General features: G+C 40.8%; 1 protein-coding gene across 8 annotated transcripts in view; it reads left to right on the forward strand.

The window, feature by feature from the left end:
- PPIL6 (peptidylprolyl isomerase like 6) overlaps window positions 1-18,752 on the forward strand; it is a 41,358-nt gene extending 22,606 nt beyond the window's left edge. For 4 of the 8 annotated variants that reach the window (XM_061131491.1, XM_061131489.1, XM_061131490.1 and 1 more), the window contains 2 exons: window positions 11,226-11,361; window positions 16,298-18,580. In XM_061131491.1, coding sequence (XP_060987474.1) covers window positions 11,226-11,361; window positions 16,298-16,409 — 248 coding nt within the window. In that variant the 3' untranslated portion in view covers window positions 16,410-18,580. Of the gene's footprint in view, window positions 1-630; window positions 3,252-5,570; window positions 7,478-11,225; window positions 11,362-16,297 lie in introns of those variants that run through there. The other 4 variants (XR_009690927.1, XM_061131496.1, XM_061131494.1 and 1 more) reach the window with 4 other exon arrangements.
- Window positions 18,753-23,573: the final 4,821 nt, after the last annotated feature.

Below are 23,573 nucleotides of genomic sequence, written 5' to 3' on the forward strand. Positions count from 1 at the left end.
TGGCGTTTGGAGTAATAGACTACAAGGACACATGCTAGAAGTGGGAGTTAAAACTGGGATAGGTGGGAAGGCACCCCAATTCAGTTCAGAACAGCTTTGTACATACAGTCTTTCACTTGCCTCACTGTATTATTTCTTCAGAATAAGTTTCTAGAATTAAGATTGTAAGGGTAGAAGGGAATTTATATTTTTAAGGCTTGTATTTTGCTATGCTCGTACCTGGAACTGGTACCTGATAATCATCCTACTAAGACTGCCAGTGGGAACCCTGGGAAGATGGTGGTGGTAGTGGCATAGTTTTTTTAACTTTTTGAAATCCCAACCTAAAAATAGACAAAAAACTAGATGGGAAAACTAAAGTCCCATGGGTAACACAACAAAACTACGTGCAACGTTATCTACACGAATTTCAAATATAAACAGGTGAGGTCAAACTACCAACAGTCACACAATCCGCATGGTATCAGCATGGATGTGAGCGAAAGCAGGACATTTTTGTCAGAGCTGAGGATATAAAACCCCACAATAGGCAAGAGCAGGGTAGTGTATGGGACCCCTCATTAGGCTTGAGGCCAGAGCAGTCAAACCTCTGTGAACTCTCAAAACTGATCTGAAAGCCCTCTGTTCTAGGACAGGCCCACACTGAGGAAGAAGTGCGGGGAATGGAGTCAAAATTATGCAGGTACTGGGATAACAGGGATGAAGAGGGAAAGGGAACAGAGCCAGGAATCCCAGAAACCAAGCTGCCACATAGATGAACAGCACATGCAAACAGCCCTAGATGGAGTTTGTGAAGTTGGGAAACTGCCTTCCTTCTAAAGCCATACCTCCTTCTAAACACTGAGGAAGACTAATTTTACATAAAAATAAAGTTGCATTAGGAAGCAGCAGAAATTTTCTTGAAGGAAAAAAAAAGGTGCATAGTCATATAACTACAGATAATGGAAGTACCATAGAAAGAAAGCTCACAGGTCAAACTGATTTCAAAATGAGCTACAAGACATAAAGAAAATGATATGACAGGAAAGAACTTGTAAATCAGAATTAGAAAACCTCAGATATGAGGCTGTTTACAGAACTGAATAAAAGAGCTAACAATAAAAGAAAATTCCAGAAATGAACAAATTATAAGGAACACGAGACCAAATAAAAACAACTGATATGTGTATTAAAAGAAGCAAAAGGCAGAAAGAGAAAAATATTTTTTTAAACCAAAATGAGATGAATAAAGATGAAAAGGATTTACAAGAAAGTGATATAGAAAGAAGATCCAGCATACAGATGATAACTATCCTTAAGGAATTAAACCAATAGAAGGGAATGGAACAGATGCTAAGAATCATAATTTTAAAAAGCTTTCCTGAAATAAAAAAGGATCTGATATTCTGTATTTTGTTTGGGTGGTGGTTACACAACTATACCCAACTGTCAAAATGCATCAAACCAAACATCTAAAATATATACATTTTACTGCATGTTCATACCTCAAGTAAAAATATCTTTTTAAAAACTTGAAACTACTTACTGAAAGAACAGACAGCTACCTGACAATACTGAACCAGAACAACCAACACCAGACATATTTTACTAATATTATTAGACATTAAAGAAAAGAAAAAGAATCTTTGGGCAGTTAAACAAAAACAGTAAGTGATTTATAAGGGAAAGAAAAGTACATTATCATCATATTCTTATGCCAGAAGAAAACAGAGTAATATATTTATGATGCTCAATTAAAATGAAATGTGACCTGGGGACTTTATATCCAGTCAAACTGAATGTGAATTTTAAAGGGCACACAGGGTTATCCATGTGTAAAAAACTTCAGGGAATAGTGTTGTCATGAGTCGTTCTGAGGAATCAATGATTGCAGAATGAGTTTCATTCAGCCAGATTATAAGAGGGATCCTGACAGAAGAATTGGTGGTGAACATTAATCATATAATTACTTATAAAACTAAAATTTAATGATGGATAAAAGGGTGAGAGTATGATATATAATGACTATATGCTTACTCTAACAATTTTTTTAAAAATGAAAGAAATGGGGAGAATATACGCAAAATTTTAAATTACTTTCAGTTAAATTTTACTGGTGATAGTTAGTTGTATTATACTGAGATTGTTTTATATACAATGTAGGAAAAAACAAGTAATTATGAGATATTCTAATTTTATAATTTCCTGTCCTTGAGAATTAGAATCTTCATTGTGGAAGAAAGGAAATACAGATGAAATATGATAGAGGTTAATAAGTAAAATATTCCATAGTCCTGAATTAGAATTGGAAATATCCTGTTAAACTCAAGAAGTATCATATCTATATTTTAGTTCTGGCCATGAAATTTATCTACAGCGACCAGCCCAGTAGTGATACATTCTCCTAGAATTTAGATTGTTGTTTTGAAATGTCATTTCTTGCTTAAAGAAACTAGGGTCTCCGGAAAACATGGCAGATTCCAGTTTTGAGACAGGAAATTTCAAAATGAGCGTGGAAGCTCATGTTCAGTCATGCTATCATGACCTAGCCAAGAGCACTATTAAAAGTTTACTGGGGTCATGGCAAAGGGCTCAGGAGTCAATTTGAAGAGTCTCTCACTGGTCAAAGATGGAGTAATTTGAGTGCTAATTGCAGCTAACTGAAACCCAACAAAGATTTTAAATCCATGAGTTCATAATGATATTGTAAAATAAATCCTACTTGTTTACCTTCAGGGAAATGATAGGAAACGAATTCATTATCTTGAAAACTGATAAATATAGGTAAAAATTAAGCATTTCTCTTGCCTCTCCTATAGGAACTATACTAAATCATAGATAAGGGGAAACATCTTGCTATATAAAAGTATTCCAATTAACAGTGAAAAGGAAATTAGAATGTCACCACTTTGCTGCCCCCAGTGAAATAATGGATGTGGGCATTTGCTACATTAGTATCTGCTCCCTTCTCAAGAACAGGGACAATCAGACAGTGTGGGCCTTCTGCTGAGAGAACGCACTACCAAAGGGATACAACATGAGCCTGATGAAGCTTTTGGGCCCAGCATCCAATTTGTGAGAAATGCAACCAGTTCTGCTAGTAACATATTCTTAAAAGATCTCTGTGCTTTGTCAAACCACACAGTAAAAACCACAGGGCTGACTGATGGCAAAACCGAGGTAAAAAAAAAGAAACTCCTCAGTGACATATTAAAAAATAAGTTCGCAATATAATAAAAACAGTAACCTAGTTTTGTATGTTTTATGTGGTCAAGAAACACATCAGTGTGATAATAAATAAGGCACCTTACCCCGCAAAGCCCCTGATGTCTGTGGAGGCGGTGTGGGAAGAGCTGCAGCTTGTGAGTGATCTGGAGGTGGCGGAAGGAGCGTTCTCTGCAGCCGGAGGGAGGCTGTCACTCCAGATGTGGGTGGACGCGGCTCACATGCGGTGACCACGGGGGTTGGTCACGTCTGAGGTGTCTGTGCTCCTGGGCAGCTGGCTCAGTCCAGTGAAGGCCGTCTTCCTACAGTTACCTGGTGATTCTCCTGCAGGGAACGGCACATTAAAGCAGGGGTGAGCTTCATCATGCTCAAGTCACTCCCTCCCTCGCATGTCAATCGAAGTGAAGCAATATGCATCTTCAGCACGAGCACTAACACAGACCTGACAGGACGGGGAACAAGAGAAACCTGTTGAGCTGCACCGTGTGTGTGCAGTCGGCAGACTCCTGCCTGGGAGAAATCCTAAAGGGGAACGAGCTCAGGTTCAGTAACAGATACAGTGTGAGGAAAAGAAAGGGACAGAGATAAAACCTGTGGATTGAGAGAGATTTAAAAGGCATAACAAGTCCGGTAAAATGAGAGAGACTGAACTATAGTGCCTAGGGAGGCACACTTGGATGGCAACACTCTACCTGAGTTACATAAAACATTAAGTGCCTGCTTTTGGAGGGGGAGAGGGACTTGACAAGAGACTCTGGGAAAGGCTGGCAAAGTTCTTTTTCTTGGCCTGAATGGTATTTAAAAGGGCATTTGCCTTATAATAACCTTAACAATAACTCTAACTATAAATTAGTTTTACAAGGCTTTTTGTATCTATATTTTAATAGAATGAAAAGTTTTGTTTTTTCTTTTAATAATCATATTGAATCAATGGCCAAAGAGAACAGGAAAAGTAAGACCTAGTTTTCCTTCTAAATTCATACGGAGACAGCTTTATCAAATGAAATCATGCAAGTGACACCACTCATTTATTTATTTGTTCATATAACTTTAAATTCCTAGTCAACATGGTTTTAGGACCTCAGGAAACATAGATGTTATGGCCAAGTTTCCACCCTTAAGGATTTCAGTGTTTTTGCCCAGACAGATGTTTAAACAGATAAAGTACTGGAGCGGTGCCCAGTGCCTTTATAGAGTAAGAAGCCAGTGCGGCAGGAAAGAACAACTGCCTGGGAGAGCTGAGGGTGCTGACCAGAGAAGCTCTGAGCTAGGTCTTAAAATAAGACATTGCAGACGAGGAAAGGGCATTTGGGCAGCTTTCCTGAAATCCTTAATCTCCAATCAGGGTCCACCAAACTTCTCCACACCCCAGTCATTATCGGATCACCCAAACTCTTTCTGCTTGGAAGTGCAGTCCCAGGCAGAGCCTGGGTCTTCTGTCCAGGAGATCGATCTCTTGACTCATCTCCTCACTTGTCCCTCTGGACATCCCCATGCCTCCGTCCATCCCCCTTTTGCTCCCATTAGATACTCTGGGGATTTCCTCTCCAGCTGGAGGCCTGGCTCCTTTGGTGCCCAGGGAACCTGGTGGGCTTAGGGAAGCTTTCACTCCTGTTTGTCCGGCAGTGCAGAATCAGGAATTCAGTACAATGTCAAGTGAAAAGGGACGCTCCCAGGGGAAAGACAAATGGCTAAAAGAGAGAATGTGGGGCCAGTATTCAAAACAGCTATGGCCTGGGTTCCCGCTTCATGTAGACCTGCCCTCCCCCGGCCCCATGGAACGTTAGTTATTACATCGACAGTCAGCCTTCTACGTTCTCTCACTGGACCGTATTTCCATGAGATGCACAGTTAAAACCCAGGGCTTCTTAACAAGTTATAACCACAAAAATCACTTTTATTAAGCTTAACACAGTGAATTTAAAAGAATGAAATAAACTTTACATAATTGTTGTTTCATAAATTGGTTAGTCTTTAACTTGAGGAAAGTCTGTTCTGCTTTATTTTGAATAATTTTTCATTTATTTCTGGCTGTGCTGGGTCTTTGTTGCTGCTGGGTTTTGCTCTAGCTGCGGCATGAAGGCTTCTCCTTTGGTGGCTTCTCTGGCCGCAGAGCACGGGCTCCAGAGCGTGCGGGCTTCAGGAGGTTGCGGGGCTTAGGCTCAGGAGTCGTGGGCCCCGGGCTCTAGAGCACAGGCTCAGTCATTGTGGCATGTGGGCTTAGCTGACCCACAGCCTGTGGGATCTTCCCGGACCAGGGATTGAAGCCGTGTCTCCTGCATTGGCAGGCGGATTCTTAACCACTGAGCCACCAGGGAAGCCTTGTTTTGCTTTATTTTGAATCACGGCTTTTTTTGTCTTCCCAGATCCTGTTGTGAATGTTAGAAGCTAAACATCAACTCTTCCCCTGCTTTGTATTCCTTGTATAATATCCCTAATCCTGTCCACTCTCAAAGGATTGGGGACTCCATGGCTTGGGTTGACTAGAGAAAAGGCTATTTATGTGAAAAGCAGAAGAAAAGAAAGGGTATATATATTTTTTAAATAATTTTATTCATTTTGGCTGTGCTGGGTCCTTGATGCTTTGCGTGGGCTTTCTCTAGCTGTGGTGGACAGGGGCTACTCTTGATTGCGGTGAGCAGGCTTCCCACTGCAGTGGCTTCTCTTGTTGCAGAGCGTGGGCTCTAAGCACGCAGGCTTCAGCAGCTGCTGCACACAGGCTCGGCAGTTGTAGATCACGGGCTCCAGAGCACAGGCTCAGCAGTTGTGGTGCATGGGCCCAGCCTCTCTGCAGCATGTGGAATCTTCCAGGACCAGGGATTGAATCCGTGACCCCTGCATTGGCAGGTGGACTCTTAACCACTGCGCCACTAGGGAAGTCAGTAATGTATTTAAATACTGGATTATTCTTATTACTTTAAGTAGACCAGTTTCTTAATATTAGCATGTGCTCTAATTAACAAACAGATATAGCACTTAAAATCCCTTTGTCTAATTCTGAGATCTCCTTTAAATGAAAGTAGACATTAACAAAAAGCAGAGAGCCTGATACACTGTTAATATTCAATAATGCATCTAAAAGTTGTACAAAAGTATTTTTTGGTAGAATTAAAAACTGAAGATAATATGGCTGGATAGCCACTTAAGGGCTATTTTTTTAAATTCTGAGATTTATAATATATATGTAAATTTCATCTGTATAATTTAAAACTAATTATAAAGCAACCCTCTATATTACCATCCTTGTCAAGAAAGAACCACCAGCATGCCAAAGCACCTCATCTGTCCATCCTCAATAATAACTCCATCTCCCTCTTAAAGGTAACCTCTAACCTAACTTTTTCCTTGCTTTCCTTGTTAGTTTTACCACTCATGCGTGCGTGCGTGCTAAGTCACTTCAGTTGTGTCCAACTCTTTGCAACCCCATGGACTGTAGCCTGCCAGGCTCCTTGGTCCATGGGATTCTCCAATCACTCATGCATAAATCCCTAAATAAAAAAATTAAGTTTTTCCTCTTTTTGGACTTTATATGAAGTGGACTTGGGCTTCCCTTGTGGCTCAGACAGCAAAGAACTGGGCTGCAATGCAGGAGACCCAGGTTCAATCCCTGGGTCGGGGAGGGTGGAGATCCCCTAGAGAAGGGAATGGCTACCCACTCCAGGATTCTTGCCTGGAGAATTCCATGGACAGAGGAGCCCAAGTGCTACAGTCCATGGGGTCACAAAGAGTTAGACATGACTGAGCAACTAACACTTCACTTCAACCCTCAATATTCACTGGAGGACTGACGCTGAAGATGAAGCTCTAATACTTTGGCCACCTGATGTGAAGAGCTGACTCACTGGAAAGGACTCTGATGCTGGGAAAAATTGAGGGCAGGGGGAGAATGGGCGACAGAGGAAGAGATGGTTGAATGGCATCACTGATTCAATGGATATGGTTTGGGCAAACTCCAGGAAACAGTGAAGCACAGGGAAGCCTGGCCTGCTACAGTCCATGGGGTTGCAGAGTCTGACATGACTTAGCAGCTGAATAACAATAATGAATGGACTCACATGGCAGCTGTTCTTTGTGTCGTTTCTTCTGTTCATCACTGCCTATGAAATTGATCCATGTTGTCTATAGCTGGAATTCTCTCATTTTCCTGGTTTAATATTATGAATATTCTTAGAGAATTTATCCATTCATGTATTGATGAACACTTGGCTTTTTATTCCTAATATCATGCACAGAGTCAACATGTTTTAAAATAAATAATTTCAGTGCCAAAGAATGTTCTGCCCATGTTCTCTTCTAGGAGTTTTATGGTTTCAGATCTTACGCTGAAGTCTTTAGTCCATTTTGAGTTTATTTTTGCATATAGTTTGAGGGTGTGAGGGTGTATTCTAATCTCCTTGTTTTAGCTGTCCAGTTTTCCCAGCACCACTTATTGAAGAGATTTTCTTCTCTCCATTGTATATTTTTGCCTTCTTTGTCATAGATTAATTGACCATGGGTTTATTGCTGGGCTCTTTACTCTGTTCCACTGATCTATGTGTCTGTTTTTGCACTTGTACCATGGCTGTTTTGATTACTGTAGTTTTATAGTATAGTTTGAAGTTTGAGAGGCTGATACCTCCAGCTTTATTCTTTTTTTCCCAAGGCTGCTTTGGCAATTTGGGATATTTTGTGGTTCCGTAAAATTTTTTGTTGTTCCACAGAATTTTTTCTAGTTCTGTGAAAAATGTCATAGGTATTTTGATAGGGAACGCATTAAATCTGTAGGTTGCTTTGCATCTTTGTATCTGTTTCCTAAGGCAAAAGAAATAAAAGTGAAAACAAATAGCCTAATTAATCTTAAAAGGTTTTTTGCATAGCAGTGGAAACCATCTACAAAAATAAAGAGACAACCTACTGAATAGAATAAAATATTTGCGAATGATATGACTGACAAGGGGTTAATATCCAGAACATATAAACAGTTCATACAATTCAATTTCAAAAAACCCCAAACAACCCTATCAAATGGGTAGAACACCTTCATAGACATTTTTCCAAAGAAGATATACAGATGGCCAGCGGGCACAGGAAAAGATGCTCTATATCACTAATCACTGGGGCTTCCCTGGTGGCTCAGGAGGCAAAGAATTTGCCTGCAATGAGGGGAGTGGGTTCAATCCCTGGGTCAGGAAAATCCCCTGGAGAAGTGAATGGCTACCCACTCGTGTATTCTTGCTTAGAGAATTCCATGGACAGAGGAGCCTGGCGGGCTACAGTCCATGGGGTGGAGAAATATAAATCAAAATGATTGATTCATTGAGATATCACTTCACATCAGTCAGAATGGCCCTCATCAAAAAGTCTACATATAACAAATGTTGGAGAGGGTGTGGAGAAAAAAGAACACTTGCATATTGTTGGTGGGAATGTAGCTGGTATAGCCACTATGAAGAACAGTATGGAGGTTCCTTAAAAAACTAAAAATAGAACTACAACATGATCCAGCAATTCCACTCCTTGGTATATATCCAGTAAAAAGCAAAAACACTAATTCAGAAAGATACATGTGCCCCAGTGTTCAAAGCAGCACTATTTATAATAGCCAAGATATGGAAGCAACCTAAGTGTGCATCAACAGATAAATGGATAAAGATGTAGTGTATGTGTGTGTATATATATATATATATATATATATATATATATATATATATATATATAAAGAGATGTAGTGTATATATGTGTGTGTGTTTATGTAGTGTATATGTATGTGTAATATTCCATTTTGAGAATATTGTAACCATAAAAGTAACCACCATGGATATGGCTTGTTTCGTTGACTTAGCTTTGAAACTTAAAATAAGAATGGTCAGCAACTGCAGTTTAGAAAATCTTGACAGTCAATATTCATCTCTCAATACACACTCAGTCATAAAGAAGAATGAAATACTGTCATTTGCAGCCATGTGGATGGACCTAGAGAGTATTATGCTTAGTGAAGTAAGTCAGAGAAAGACAAATACTGTATGTTACATTTATATATGAATCTAAAAAATAATACTAACAAGTGTATATAGCAATACAGAGAGACACTCATGGATATAGAAAACAAACTGTGGCTACCAGAGAGGAGAGGGAAGCAGGGGAGGGACAAGGTAGGGTATAGGATTAAGAGATACATACCACTATGTATAAAGTAAACAACAAGGGTATATTATATAGCACAGGGAATTATAGCCATTTTCTTGTAATAACTTCTAATGGAATATAATCTGTAAGAATACTGAATCACTATGCTGCACGCCTGAAACTAATATACTTTAAATCAACTATAATTTATTTAAAAATATAAAAAATAATTCATTAAAGCAGTTTAAAAAATGGTAGGTAGCATACCTACTTTACTTTTATATAACAATAAATAGTGAACATCTTAAAGATGCTGGTAAAATTAGAGCAGTACGTTTAAAAAATTGATGTTGCAGGATTCAAGTCCAATTTCTACTTGACATTACTGTCTTCAGAAAATTATATGGAAATGCCCCTAAACTGTCTGATTATTCTCTTACCAGAGAGAATGCAAGGCAATTTCCCTAAACCTGGTAAAGTAGTAGTTGCTTTCATTATAAACATCAGAATGAGTTTTATAGTAAATTCAGAAACTGATTTTCATCAGCAGTTATTCTGATTTCTAGTTCAAACAAAGTTACACCTTTAATGCTTTAAAAGTTCTCCCACAATCACAGAATTTTTGGTAAAAATGTTACAACTCTATAAATTTTCTTTCCAGCTAACTCCAGATTTTAAGAAAAATTGATCATAATATCTAAAAGCAATGACAAATATCATTTTGTTAAAACTCTCTGAATCCTTGCTTGGGCAGATTTCTTAGGCCATGCCATTTTCTGTGAAATTAATGGGTTACTCTCTATTCCACCAAAAAATATGGAGTATCAATGTAATTATAAAGATACATTTGCACAATAATACTTTATTTGCATTTCATAAGATTTCAGGTCCTTATTCAGTGTACAGTTTAACAAGCTAAAAGTAACCGCCATGGGGATGGCTTAACTGTTTCGTTGGCTTAGCTTTGAAACTTAAGAATAGTCAGCAACTGCAGTTTAGGAAAATCTTGACAGTTAATATTCATCTCTCAATTATCCCCAGAATTTGATATAGTTCCTGAATGAAAACTTTTACTGATTTTCTCTTCTATTACTTCTGTGTTTTTGAGTTTGGAGGCAAATCTTATTTCATGCTGGAAATGGTTCTTCCTTCAAATGGTGGTCTGATAATCACTGTATAATTCTTTTTACCTGTTAAATTTGCTAAAAAAAAAAAAAAAAATCACTTTCCACAAAATCTTGGTCAATTTTGAGATGAAAATTTACTTAAAGACTACTAACAGTAAGCATAAATTATTTTCATTATCAATATTTAAGGCCACACATGTGCCAAGTAATGTGCTAGGTGGCCCTGGGGATAAAAGGTATGATGAGATAAAGTCCCTGCCTTCACAAACAGGAAACAACCTGTGAGCAATTACAGAGTATTTTAAAGACTACAATAGAGGCCTGTAGAAGATGCTGTGCCGGGAAGGGTCTGTCCATGAAAGGTATCTCTAAGAAGGCATTTTTAATAATCACATTGGTAGTTTGAATAAAATATTACTGTCAAAACAGTACAAGAATGTTTACTGACTTTAATATGCATACCTAAAAAAGGTATGCATTTCCTTTTACATTTTAATTTCAAGTTTTTCCTTTTACGTTATCAATTTTCTTACCACACTTGTTTTTAACGATGTTAATGATAAACTAAAGCTAAATATTTAAATAGTTCTAATAACTTTCCAGCTTATCTTTTTTAACAACCCAGTTGAGTGAAAGTTATATGAAACAAATAGAATATTTACAATTTGGAATATATTGATAAATATAATTGAGAATCCGTGTAACCAAGCATTCTGTTTGTGCTCTATGTGTTACAATCAGTCAAGAAAATAAATGTTTTAGTGACCTACTATGTATTGTCTTTTCTAGATGAAAACTTCTCAGTTCCTCATAACAAAAGGGGAGTTCTTGGAATGGTCAACAAAGGCCGTCACAGCAATGGGTCACAATTCTATATCACACTACAGGCTACTCCGTATCTAGATAAAAAATATGTGGCTTTTGGGTATGTGCATTTTAAGTTTGTCTATGTGATATTTATATATGTTAAAATGTGGTTCAAAAATATTTGGGTGAGTATTGTACATAGTCTATGAGTAAACTAAAAACAAAAAACAAAAGTAATACAAATACTATAGACAAATATATTTAGAAATAAGTATTTCATAAGAAGCTTGCTTGGAGAAGGAAATGGCAACCCACTCCAGTATTTTTGCCTGGAAAATTCTGTGGACAGAGGAGCTTGGCAGGCTACAGTCCATGGGGTCGCAAAGAGACAGACACGACTGAGTGACTGAACACACAAGAAGCTTGCTATCTATTAAAAACACAGAAACTATTTAGCCATTACAATGTTCTGTGCATCCATTCATCCATCATCCATCCTTCTGTGGGTCTTCAGCCTCAAGGATACTGTCAATTAAAGTGAATAATACCACAGCTCTTAATAATGTATATATATTTAGATGCAGAAGTGAGGCAAAGCCATTTAAGTAACTATCCATGAACACTGTGAAGAGAAGGATGACAGTCATCCAAGTTACAAGTAACTTTTTGTTACTGAGCAGTTTAAACTGTGGAACGTGTATGCATGCTTAGTCGCTCAGTCATGTCTATCCAATTCTGAGACCCCACGAACTGTAGCCTGCCAATGTCCTCCATTCATGGGATTCTCCAGACAAGAACAGTGGAGGGGGTAGCCATTCACTTCTCCAGGGGATCTTCCTGACCCAGGGATTGAACCTGGGTCTCCTGCATTGCAGGTAGATTCTTTACCATCTGAACTACCAGGGAAGCCCTTAAAATATAGAAATGTCTCAGGTAATAATTATTAGAATATTATTAGCAAGATGCATATAGGCATGTGGACCTAAAATGAATGGTGATGATACTATTATTCATCACTCCTGTGTTTCATATCTCTATTTGATTACTGAAATGAATATCAGTTGAAGCTTACTTAGTCTTTCCTGTAATGCTGTATAAAGTGTCAGAACGTTTCTGAATATTTAGATTATTCCAGCTACTCCATAGGGATAACTACTGACCCTTCATTCCAAGGAAAACTTCCAGGCCAATTTTAATTTTAAGCACAATTATTCCTTCAGGGTAATGTGGATGATATTTCCAGGTTGAAAAAGTATAAAATAAAGTATATTTTCAGCCAAAGGAGATTTCTTTAAAGAGGTAATTTTAACAGCTACATAAGCTAAAATAATGCATTTTCCTCCATCTTCCCTGGACTTAATCAACTATATTCTGATTTTGAAAATGCATTTTTCAGTATTTTTTAAGTCCAAATAATTCTCACAATTTCTTAGATTTTTTAAATATCTTCCTGTCATCTTCTGGTAGTATCACTGCCCTCAACCTATACTTAGATGATTCTTTATATCCTTCTGAAAAGACTCTTTCTCAAACACAGACTGTTTTGCAACATTAATGCCTCTTTCACCATCTCCACCCCCAGATGCATACAGCCTGGAGTTCAGAGTGGCATTTTTGGTCCTCCACCCTCTGGCCCCCATCTTTTTTCAGCCTTCACTGCTGCTGGCCTTCTGACCTATTCATTCAACTAGCATTTTATTAGGCTCCCACCAAATGCTAGCCCCAGTGCTCAGTCCCGGGGAAGGAGTGGTGAGACACAATTTCTGCCTTCAGGGAGCTTATAATATGTTAGAAAACCCAGCAACCGTGAGACAGTGAGCCATGCGACAGCAAGCTCTGTAAAAAGTGCACTGGGAATACAGGAGGGAGGGCCAGGCAACAAACACCCTCCAGCTCCTTAGTAAACGCCAACGCAGATCCTTACAGGATGGTAGTGAGCAGAGGAGTGTCTGGTCTCCTTTTGATGATTGCTTTTCCCATGTGATTCATCTTTGGGGGAATCTCTCCCACTGAATCATTATCACCAACACATTGGCCTCAGAGAGGCAGTTGCACCACTTTATTGCTCTAGCCTAAGTATAATCTCATTTTTTTTCCCCCTGAAGCCTCCAAATAACAGCTGAGTCTGGGCTGAACTATTTAAACAAGACCTTGAGAAGGTTAAGGGAGAAGCAGAAAAGTAATACCATAGTAGGCAACTAGAGAATCCAACAAAATAGAACCAACTCCTTCAGAGATATCCTCCTTCCCTGCTGTGGGGCTGCTTTTTCTTCCCTGTCATCACAGAGCACCCCCAGCTTCATCTGAGCTTCGAGAAGCTCAGACATGGCTGGCAAAGTCCAGAGAGATACAGAAATTTCCTCTCCTATTTGAGATAGACCCTCCATCCAAGCTCTCGTTTCTGGTACATTACCTTGCCTTGTCTTCAGAAGGATAACACTGGGAATGCCCTTTGGGGAGGCTGTGTCATCCCACAGCCGGTCTTGTTGATGCCCTTGCCCAGTGGTTTCATGGGGAAAGAATATCAAAATACAAGTCCATTCACACAAAGGTAGAAGGGATATATGTTGGGAATAGTGCTAGGGAGGAATTAATTGCACTATAAGGGACCCCTAAAGTGGGGAGGAGTCATAGAAAGTTTCATGAGAAGGTGAAATGAGGACTGAAAAGTCATAGAGAAGTTAGGCAGATAAGAGCACACTGGACATCAAAATGAGTAAAATCAATTTTGGAAGGAGTGAAGAGCCTTTGCAGAGGGACCTGAGGAGTAAGGAGAGTGTCCTACCTACCAGTCACTTAGCCTGGCTAGAGCTCAGTGCCCAGGGGCAACGGAGAGAGTGGTGGCTGGAGAAGATGAGACGGCCAGGGCCCAGCTCTCAAAGGGCTGCTGAGCATGGACCCCCCCCCGAAGGCCCTGGGAAGCCAGGGGAGAATTTTAAATTAGGAGCAACATGACCAGGTTTTCGTTCTGAAAAAATATCTTTTGAGCAGAAGTGAAGGATTAATTAGCAAAGGAAAAAAATGAAGGGAGAAAGGCCAGTTAACAAGTGATGATGGTAACAGCAGGCCATGAAGTTTTCATTTAAGGCACTGGCAGTACATATGAGCAGGGGATAAATGAATACAAATTCAAGAGATATTTGGAACTTAGATTCAACAAGACTTTATGACTATTTAGATGGTGGTGGTGAAGTTATGGGAAAATTCTAGAGCAATGATACCTAATAGAACTCTCCACAGAGATGGAAATACGCTAGGATCAGTGCTGCCCAATATGATAGCCCCTAGCCATATAGAGCCACTGAGCAGTTGGAATGTGGCCAGTGCAACTGAGGAACTAAATTTAATTAAATGTAATCACCACCTGTGACTAGTGGCTACCATACTGGGCAGTGAAGAGCTGGAGGAACGCCGAGGATTTTGGAACTGGTTGGATGGTTGGTGCCATTCACTTCAGCAGAGAATACAAAAAGGAAGATGTGGGAGAGAAGACCATGAATTCAAGATGGACAAGTTATGCTTAAAGTGAAGACAGCTCTATGACAGGCAGGTGGCAACTCCTCAATACCAGAAATAAGGGATTCAAGCTGGGCCAGGGCTGGAGATGTACATTTGGAAGCTTTCAACATGGCAGCTGAGCTGCAGCCAGACCCAGAGTACCATCCCTCCCAGAACACCCTCTGGGCCTCTGCTTGTCTTGTTACTTTCTGCCTTCCTTCAGTCTGCCAAAATCCCGTTCAGGGCTTAGGTCACAAATCCCCACCAACTACCAAAATCAAACTGCATCCTTGTCCTCTTTGGCACAGTGTGAACAACTGGAAATAGGGACTGGGCCTCACTTATCTTGTGCCCTAACACCTGGAGAGGTGCATACAGTAGGTGCTCATTCCGTGTCTATGAAACCAATTTGGAGACTAGGCTTCACATCCTCTTTGGACAAAGGTGAGTCTGTCCACTTCTTCCCTGCTGTCTATCCTGAGAATACACTTTTTGTCCTGCTGTCATGTTTTCTAATTGGGATGGAAAAAATACACCCCTCCACCAAAAGAAAAAAAGAGAGAGATGAGGAGCATATGGTCAGTGTCAGCACTGTGTCCCCATAAAGGATTGTGAAACGGAAATCACACCTTCTCCTCAACCACTGCTTCAACCCAAACCCTGGCAGGGGGCATAGTCCTATGTTTAGGGCTGACTCTCTGGCCCCTGCTGCCTTTTTTTTAGTTGCGAGAACCATCAGATATCTAGTCCCACTCAGGGAGTTCTGGCTTGTGGCCACTGAATGAGTACTGAGACTCAAACTAGCGTGGCTTTGGGCTGCCTTTAATTCATGTGTTCAGTGGATGCCGATGAGGTGCCTACTCTGTGCCAGGCACTGAGCAGCAATAAGCGACAGCATGATCTCTGCCCTCAGGGGAGAATCAGAAATTAACTCATGAAGCAAGGAAACAAGTGTCAAACTTATCCCTGATCACTCCTATAAAGAAGGGGAACTTGATCTAAGTAGGGTGGGGAAGCAGGGTAGTGTCTAGGAAACATGCCCTATATATGACACCCCATCCACTATACATGTGCCATCACAGCCACTCAGCAAGGCAGGCCAGGAGGCGACCAGGCAGAGGGCGTGGGAGGCAGGAGCCAGGCAGACAGCTGGGGCAGGAAGGGCACACGGGGGGTGAGGTGCTGCGCACTGGTCCAGCGGGGGCCAAGAGTGAGGGAGCATGCTGCAGGGCGCCCTCAAGGGAGCGGGGAGGGGGGTGGTGGTAGAAACCTTCGGTCTTTAGCCTAAGGATAACGGGAAATTATTGAAGTGGGGAGGTGAGGCTACATTAGCATTTTTAAAAGATCACTCTGGCGACAGTGAGGATAACAGACTGGAAGAGACCCGGAGCAGGGAGAAACTGACAGAGTACACACATCTAGAGCAACTCAAGATATTTATGACTGAGGTTAATTTAATTTGTAGCCTTAGCTAAGCTAGACAGGACTCAATTTAGGAATGTAAGGTATACATGAAACTTGACAATTTTTTTTTCCATTTTTTTTCTCTGACATAGGCAACTGATTGAAGGAACAGATGTTCTTCATCAACTAGAATCGGTTCCAACAGAGAATGAAAGACCAATACAAAATTGTGTAATTACTGACAGTGGAGAGCTTTATTTCTGACTTTCATATCAGTATTTTCTGACAGTTTTATTATTATATATCTGATCAGCTATTTCTAGATTTAATTAAATGGTGCCTGATAAAATTTAATTTGGAAGCTGTGGCAGATGCTGTAGGGTAGCTCTCCAACACCCAATCCCTCCCCATTTTCCTTTCTTATCTAAAGCAAAATACACAATTTTCCAGCTTTCTTTGCATCAGGAGTGGCCATGGGATACTGTATCGGCCAGTCAGACAGGAGCAGGATGCCAGTGGTCCTGCCCCTTCCCTTCTATCCAGTCTTGAATGCAGAGAGGCTGGAACCATGAAGGAAAGGCCAAGAGAACCACAAAGATATTAGCTCCAGTTCTTGATCTGTAAGGACCGATACCGGCACCTATCTATGTCTCGACTTCTTACTATGTGAGACAAATAGACTACTGTTTGTTAGTTGGTTGATTTTGTTACTTGTAGCTAAAACCATTCTTAACTTAGAAGCAGTACTTAATGGCCTTGAATCCTAAAACATTTGTAACTATAATAGAATTATGTTGCTGTTTATATTTTTCCCATAAGAAGCTTGGTAAATAATCAAATATGAGAGGCAACAGAAAAAAATTCATTGTAATATTTGTTTATATAAAGCATTCAGAAAAGGGTATACACTTTGGATGTTTTTATGCGTAGAATGCTTGTCTCTGAGTCATACCAACCATGTGAAAACCAAGCACTTGAGTTACAGTCCCTATGGTGGTGGATTCCTGAGATGCTATTGGGATCCAGTTTTATCAGCTGCTCCTTAAGCTGCTGCTGCTAAGTAACTTCAGTCGTGTCCGACTCTGTGCGACCCCATAGATGGCAGCCCACCAGGCTCCACCGTCCCTAGGATTCTCCAGGCAAGAACACTGGAGTGGGTTGCCATTTCCTTCTCCAATGCATGAAAGTGAAAAGTGAAAGTGAAGTTGCTCAGTTGTGTCCAACTCTTCACGACCCCATGGACTGCAGCCCACCAGGCTCCTCCGTCCATGGGATTTTCCAGGCAAGAGTACTGGAGTGGGGTGCCATTGCCTTCTCCGGCTCCTTAAGCTAAGAGGTATCAACTAGGGAACTTTTTCAACACAGGTGGCTGGAACGTATCCTTGAGCCACAGTCTCTAAACATGAGACACAGATTTTTGGCATGCACTCAGCTCTCTCCCCAGAGGTTCTTATTTAGTCACATGAGCACTGGTCACTTGGGAATCACTGCAAGACACAAGCAACGAGTCTTAGCCCCTCCTTGGTTAGTGCACGCTTGTCTGTGTCGGTGGTGACCACTCTGCACCACCGCCACACTGCTGCTCTGCCCAGAGCCACCACACTTTTCTTGCGCCTAACTGAAGGTTTGTGTTCCAAGAGCAATCTCTCTCTGAGCCAATCTTCAGGAGACAGCCCTCTAGTTGACTTGGGTTTTGCCAAAGGGAGGCCAAGGATTTAAACATTTTTTTTAGTTTGAAATGGTTATAGATTCACAGGAAATAGAGTGGTCCTGTGTACTGATCACCATTTCCCCAGAGGTCCTATCTTTATGAGTGAAAGATGCTCAGTTGTGTCCGACTCTTGGCGACCTCATGGACTGTAGCCCACCAGGATCCTCCATCCATGGGATTCTCCTGGCAAGAATACTGGAGTGGGTGCCATTTCCTTCTCCAGGGGATCTTCCTGACCCAGGGATTGAACCTGCGTCTCACGCATTGCAGGCAGATTCTTTACCGTCTGAGCCACCAGGGAAGCCCATCTTATACTAAAGTACAATATTAAAACCAGGCCATTGACAGAAGAGTTGTCATTTTATCCTGTGTAGATCTGCGTGATTGGCACCACAATCAAGACACAGAACTTTTTCAGCACCACAAAGACCTCCCTTGGCTAGCCCTTCATAGTTAAACCAACTCCCCTGCTTCCCGCCATCCCATTCCTGCCAACCGGTATCTATGTATCTATCCATCTACCTCTCTCCCTCCCTCCCTCTCTTCCTTCCTAATAACAGCTTCATGCTACTGTGATGTGGTTCTATCCTCAGCTCTGAGGTGGATGAGGAAGAAGCGTGCTGCCTGTGTCAGACTATCAATGATCTGGGGGTTGCAGAGTACCAAGAATGTGTGTTCCGGAACCAGACAGCCAAAGTCAGAGTCCTGGCTCTGCCGGTCCCTCGCCGCATGAATGTAGGCAAGAACTTCGCTGTCTTTTTTGCCTCATCTCAAAACAGTAGAACCTACCACACAGGGCTGCTCTGAGGGTTCAGGGAATCAGTACTTTGTAGACAGGATCTAGAATACTAACTGTTACGCCATACGTGCTCAACATATGTATGATTAATAAATTCCTGGTGTATGACCTTCAGAGTGTTGTCAAGGAACTTGCATTTTAAAAAATTCCTCAAAGACTGATTAACAGCAGATTTGGAAAACACTGAAGAGGCGGTATCTCCTTTTCCTCTACTCTGAGGACTTGCCCCCTACCTAAGCACCCCAGCTCTTTGTATTTGGAGGGGTTCCTCCGGTCACACTGGTGACACCTCAAACAAAGGGGTGCTGAGCTTGCCATAGAGAGTCTCAGCAACTCCTGAAGCATGTGATAAATCAAACTGACGCTGTGCAAAAGTCCTGGTTAAAACAAATTACAAGCATTAGTCATGTAATAAGCAGCAGCAGAACAATTCTTACAGCGAGAATTAAGCATTTATCTAATATTGTCAAAGAACTGGGGTATCAGCATGGACATAAGAAACTCTTTATTTTTCAGTTTAGCTGCAATGTAAAGGTAGAACCCCACTGACCATCTAAAGGACAGCAAGTCCGCGGTCCCTCTGTCTGTGCTCACTTCCCACTTCCAGGGTGTGTGGAAACTTTAATTACAGATCTATACATGCAGTGGTTCTTATTATCATTTAAAGGTACACACACTGATACTTCTGTATTAGAATATATTCTCTCTTAGAATGATTTATATGTTTGACCATAACATTTGGAGAACCTGTTACAAAGGACACAAGCTTATCCAACTAACTCCAAATATAAGACTTTGATTTAGCCAAACTGAAAAGATTTTGATTTGCTTAAACAGAAGGAATTCTAAATTTTCCCAAGTCCACAAATACAAGAGTAAGGGCGTTCTGATGATTTTATACAAAATGCTAGTTAAAAACCTTGTCCTAATTGCTGATATGGCAAAGGCAAGTACATATGCTGTATCTTACAGCAAGCCATGTTGATAAGCAGAGTGTGGTATCTGTTCATTTTGGAGGGGGAGATTTGAGAAAAATGTTTAAAATTCTACCTAAAGAACATGTTTTCCTCAACTCCAAACGATGCCAGCTATTTGTTAATGAATGAATAGGCTGGCAACCTCAGGATTCCATACTCAAGAGTATTTACATTTTATACATATTTAAAATCAGGTGTGTTTGTCTTAGTCCCAGCTAGTTAGCAAAATGGTGGCCAAATCACTTAACTTTGCATTTTCTTCATTTGTTAAAAGAAGTAAAGAAGTTTGTCAGCTCCCCTCTGGCTCTAATAGTGTGGTGGTTCCCTGAGTACATTTATATGATAAATAACAACACTATAATTTACTTTTGGGCTTCAATTTCATTAGTAAAATTCGGGGCACATCTCATAACGGCTTGAGGATTGAGCTAATTTGTGAAGACACCTCTAATGATGCTTGATATAAAGCATAAATTCAATGAAAGCTGGTTTCCCTTCTGGAATGTCAACCCACAAAAACCAGAGAAACTGCCACTAACAGAACATTATTATCATTTCAAGAACAACAAATCTCTGTTACGCTCAGTGTTAGCTATTCTCACGAACATACTAATTTCCAATTGACTGAATTAATTCAAAGGTATATCCTCAAAATTAAAATTAATCTCTATCAACCTGTGATACTCTCTCCCTCATGGAAACTCACTTTTTAAACTACTATATTGCTTATACCATCCACTACCCTTCCCAAAATGGAATCATGACTTAAACTAGCAAATCTAGTCAGTCCATATCTCCAGTAAGTTTCATACATCATACAAAATATGTGTTACAAACTCAGTAGTGACACAACATGAAGTCTGACACTTGAAAGGGGGCTTTGAAAATGTGACGAATCGTAACTTCTTCAGTGTGTATCAAAATGCTTGAGCCTATTAAACCACAGATTCTTGGGCCTCGCACCAGTTTCTGGTTCAGTGGATTAGGAGTGAGTTGGAGAATTTGCATTAACATGTTCCAGGTGATGCTGATCTGGAGACCACACATTAAGAACCACTGGGGACTTCCCTGGTGGTACAGTGGACAAGAATCTGCCCGCCAAAGCAGGGGACACGGGTTCAATCCCTGGTCCAGGAAGATCCCACATGGCGGAGAGCAACTAAGCCCTCGCACCACAACTACTGAGCCAGCACACTTAGAGCCTGTGCCCTGCAACAAGAGAAACCACTGAAATGAGAAGCCTGCACACCGCAAGGATGAGCAGCCCCTGCTTGCCGCAACTAGAGAAAGCCCACTCCTAGCAGCAAAGACCTGGTGCAACCAAAAATAAAAATTAATTAAAAAAAGAACCACTGGAATGTACTGAAGTCATACATGAGAGACTTGGGGCATGCAGGTATGCAGAACAAAGATAAAAGTTACTAAACACTGAAGTGTGACAACAGAAAAGAATGAGAATTCCCTGCTAGTCCAGTGGTTAGGACTCTGGGCTTCTACTGCAGAGGGCCGGGGCCTGATCCCTGGTCAGGAAACTAGGATCCTGCAAGTGGCATGGCCAAAAAAAAAAAAAAACCAAAACCACACACACACACAAAGAAAAGAATGAAAAATGATAAGACAAGAAACTGCTTTTATCAAGGCAGAAGGGAGGTATGCAAACACTGGCTCATCACAAGGGACAGCAACTAGAGGCCTGATGCAGGGTCCCAGAGCTCTTGGCTGGGTTGGAGGTGAGCCCTCTGCTGCTGGAGAGGCAATGGGGCCAAGTGTGGTCAGAGGTGGGGGGGGACCCTTGGGCTGATCAGGGTAGTGCCCTTCACCATTCAGAACAGAATCACTTGAGTATTTTTAAGAAGCAGAATATTCATCAGGGTGAGTTGCGGCTGAAAAGCAGCACTCCAAAATAGGGTTAGTTAGTTCAGTTGCTCAACTGTCTGACTCTGCGACCCCACGGACTGCAGCACGCCAGGCTTCCCTGTCTATCACCAACTCCTGGAGCTTGCTCAAACTCATGTCCATCGAGTTGGTGATGCCATCCAACCATCTCATCCTCTGTTGTCCCCTTCTCCTCCTGCCTTCAATCTTCCCCAGCATGAGGTCTTTTCTAATGAGTCAGTTCTTCGAAACGGGTGGCCAAAGTATTGGAGCTTCATCTTCAGCATCAGTCCTTCCAATGAATGAATATTCAGGACTGATTTCCTTTACCACTGACTGGTTTGATTAGGAGGAACATAAAGATGCCTGGGCACAGGGGAAGGTAGCAAGTAATGCTGGGTATCAGAAAGCTGCCTGGGTATAGTTCAGCTTGAACTTTGGGGTTGTTCCTAAGGAATGAGTTTTTTGTTTGTTTGTTTGTTTGTTTTTTCAGTTCTACCACTTTATTGCTACCAACCCATCTCCCTCCACCCTTGTGCACACAAGCTCAGTCATGTAATCCCATGGACTGCAGCCCGCCAGGCTCCTCTGTCCATGGACTTTTCCAGGCAAGAATACTGGAGTGGGTTGCCATTTCCTTCTCCAGGAATGAGTTATTAACAAGACTTTCTCTGTTTCCTAAAGGACTAAGAGATATAATGGGAAAAGTTCTAGCCTGCCCAGGATTTAAAGCAGTATAGAAATAAAAATAAATGCATCTCATGTGCCAGTCTACAGGGAACCTAGGCTGGGCTCCAAGATTCCTGCACATCCAGGAGTTCTGTATTGTTTGTACCCCAACCTTACATACATTTGTAAAACAAGTAAAAACCCAAACAAAGAAACAAAAAATTCACAACATGTCCTGCTCGATGTAATTCTGTAGAGGATGCACCCCTAAGTATTGCAGCCACTCAGGAGGGTAGAATAGTTCTCCATGGGTTAAAGTGTAAAGCAGTCTTGTTAGACTTTAATAGGTGTATGTTTTGATCTGTATATGGAAAAAAATGCAGACTGTGATTCAGGAGGTTTGAGGTGAGGCTTGACATTCTGCGCTTGTAACAAGTCTTCAAGGGCTATGAATGGCATAGGTTCATGAGCCACACTTTGAGAAGAAAGAGTAAAGCAATGGTTTGCAACCTAAGCTGCAGAATAAAAACATCACAGAGCTTTTAAAACTCCTGATACCCAAACTTCACTCCTGACGAAGTAAATCAGTACCCAGGTATCACTGCTTTTCAAAACTTGCTGGTGGTTCTTATGTGCAGCCAAGGTTGAGAACAACTGCTATAAAATGTAATGCTTCCCTATGAAACCCTGGAATAATTATCAAAGCAATATCCACAGTCAAAGTGGAGAGCATCTCTAGTATTTTATCGCCAACCCTAATCACAATGTTAACATTAAGAATCTGAATATACAGTTTTAGCTATTAATTTTTGACTTATTACAATCCTTCTCTAAATTTGTTGAAAGTTAGTTAAGGTTTAAAACATGTTAAAACTGTATTATATGCATGTAAATCAATGAAGTTGGAACACTCCCTCACACCATACACAAAAATAAACTCAAAGTGACTCAATGACATGACACCATAAGACTCCTAGTAGAGAACATACACAAAACATTTTCTGACATAAACCGTAGCAATGTTTTCTTAGGTGAGTCTCCCAAGGCAACAGAAATAAAAGCAAAAATAAACAAATGGGACCTAATCAAATATATAAGCTTTCGCACAGCAAAGGGAGTCATAAACAAAACAAAAAGACAATCTATGAACTGGGAGAAAATATGTGCAAATGAAGCAACTAACAAGGGCTTAATTTCCAAAATATACGAACAGCTCATACAACTCAATAACAAAAAGAATGAACAACTGCATCAAAAAATGGACAGAAAACCTAAATAGACATTTCCCCAAAGAAGACGCACAGATGGACAACAGGCACCCAAAGAGATATTCAACACTGCTAACTATTAAAGAAACATATATCAAAACTACAATGAGGTATCACCTCATACCGGCC

This window comes from Dama dama, chromosome 28, assembly GCF_033118175.1.
Source record: "Dama dama isolate Ldn47 chromosome 28, ASM3311817v1, whole genome shotgun sequence".
Classification (NCBI taxonomy): Eukaryota; Metazoa; Chordata; class Mammalia; order Artiodactyla; family Cervidae; genus Dama; species Dama dama.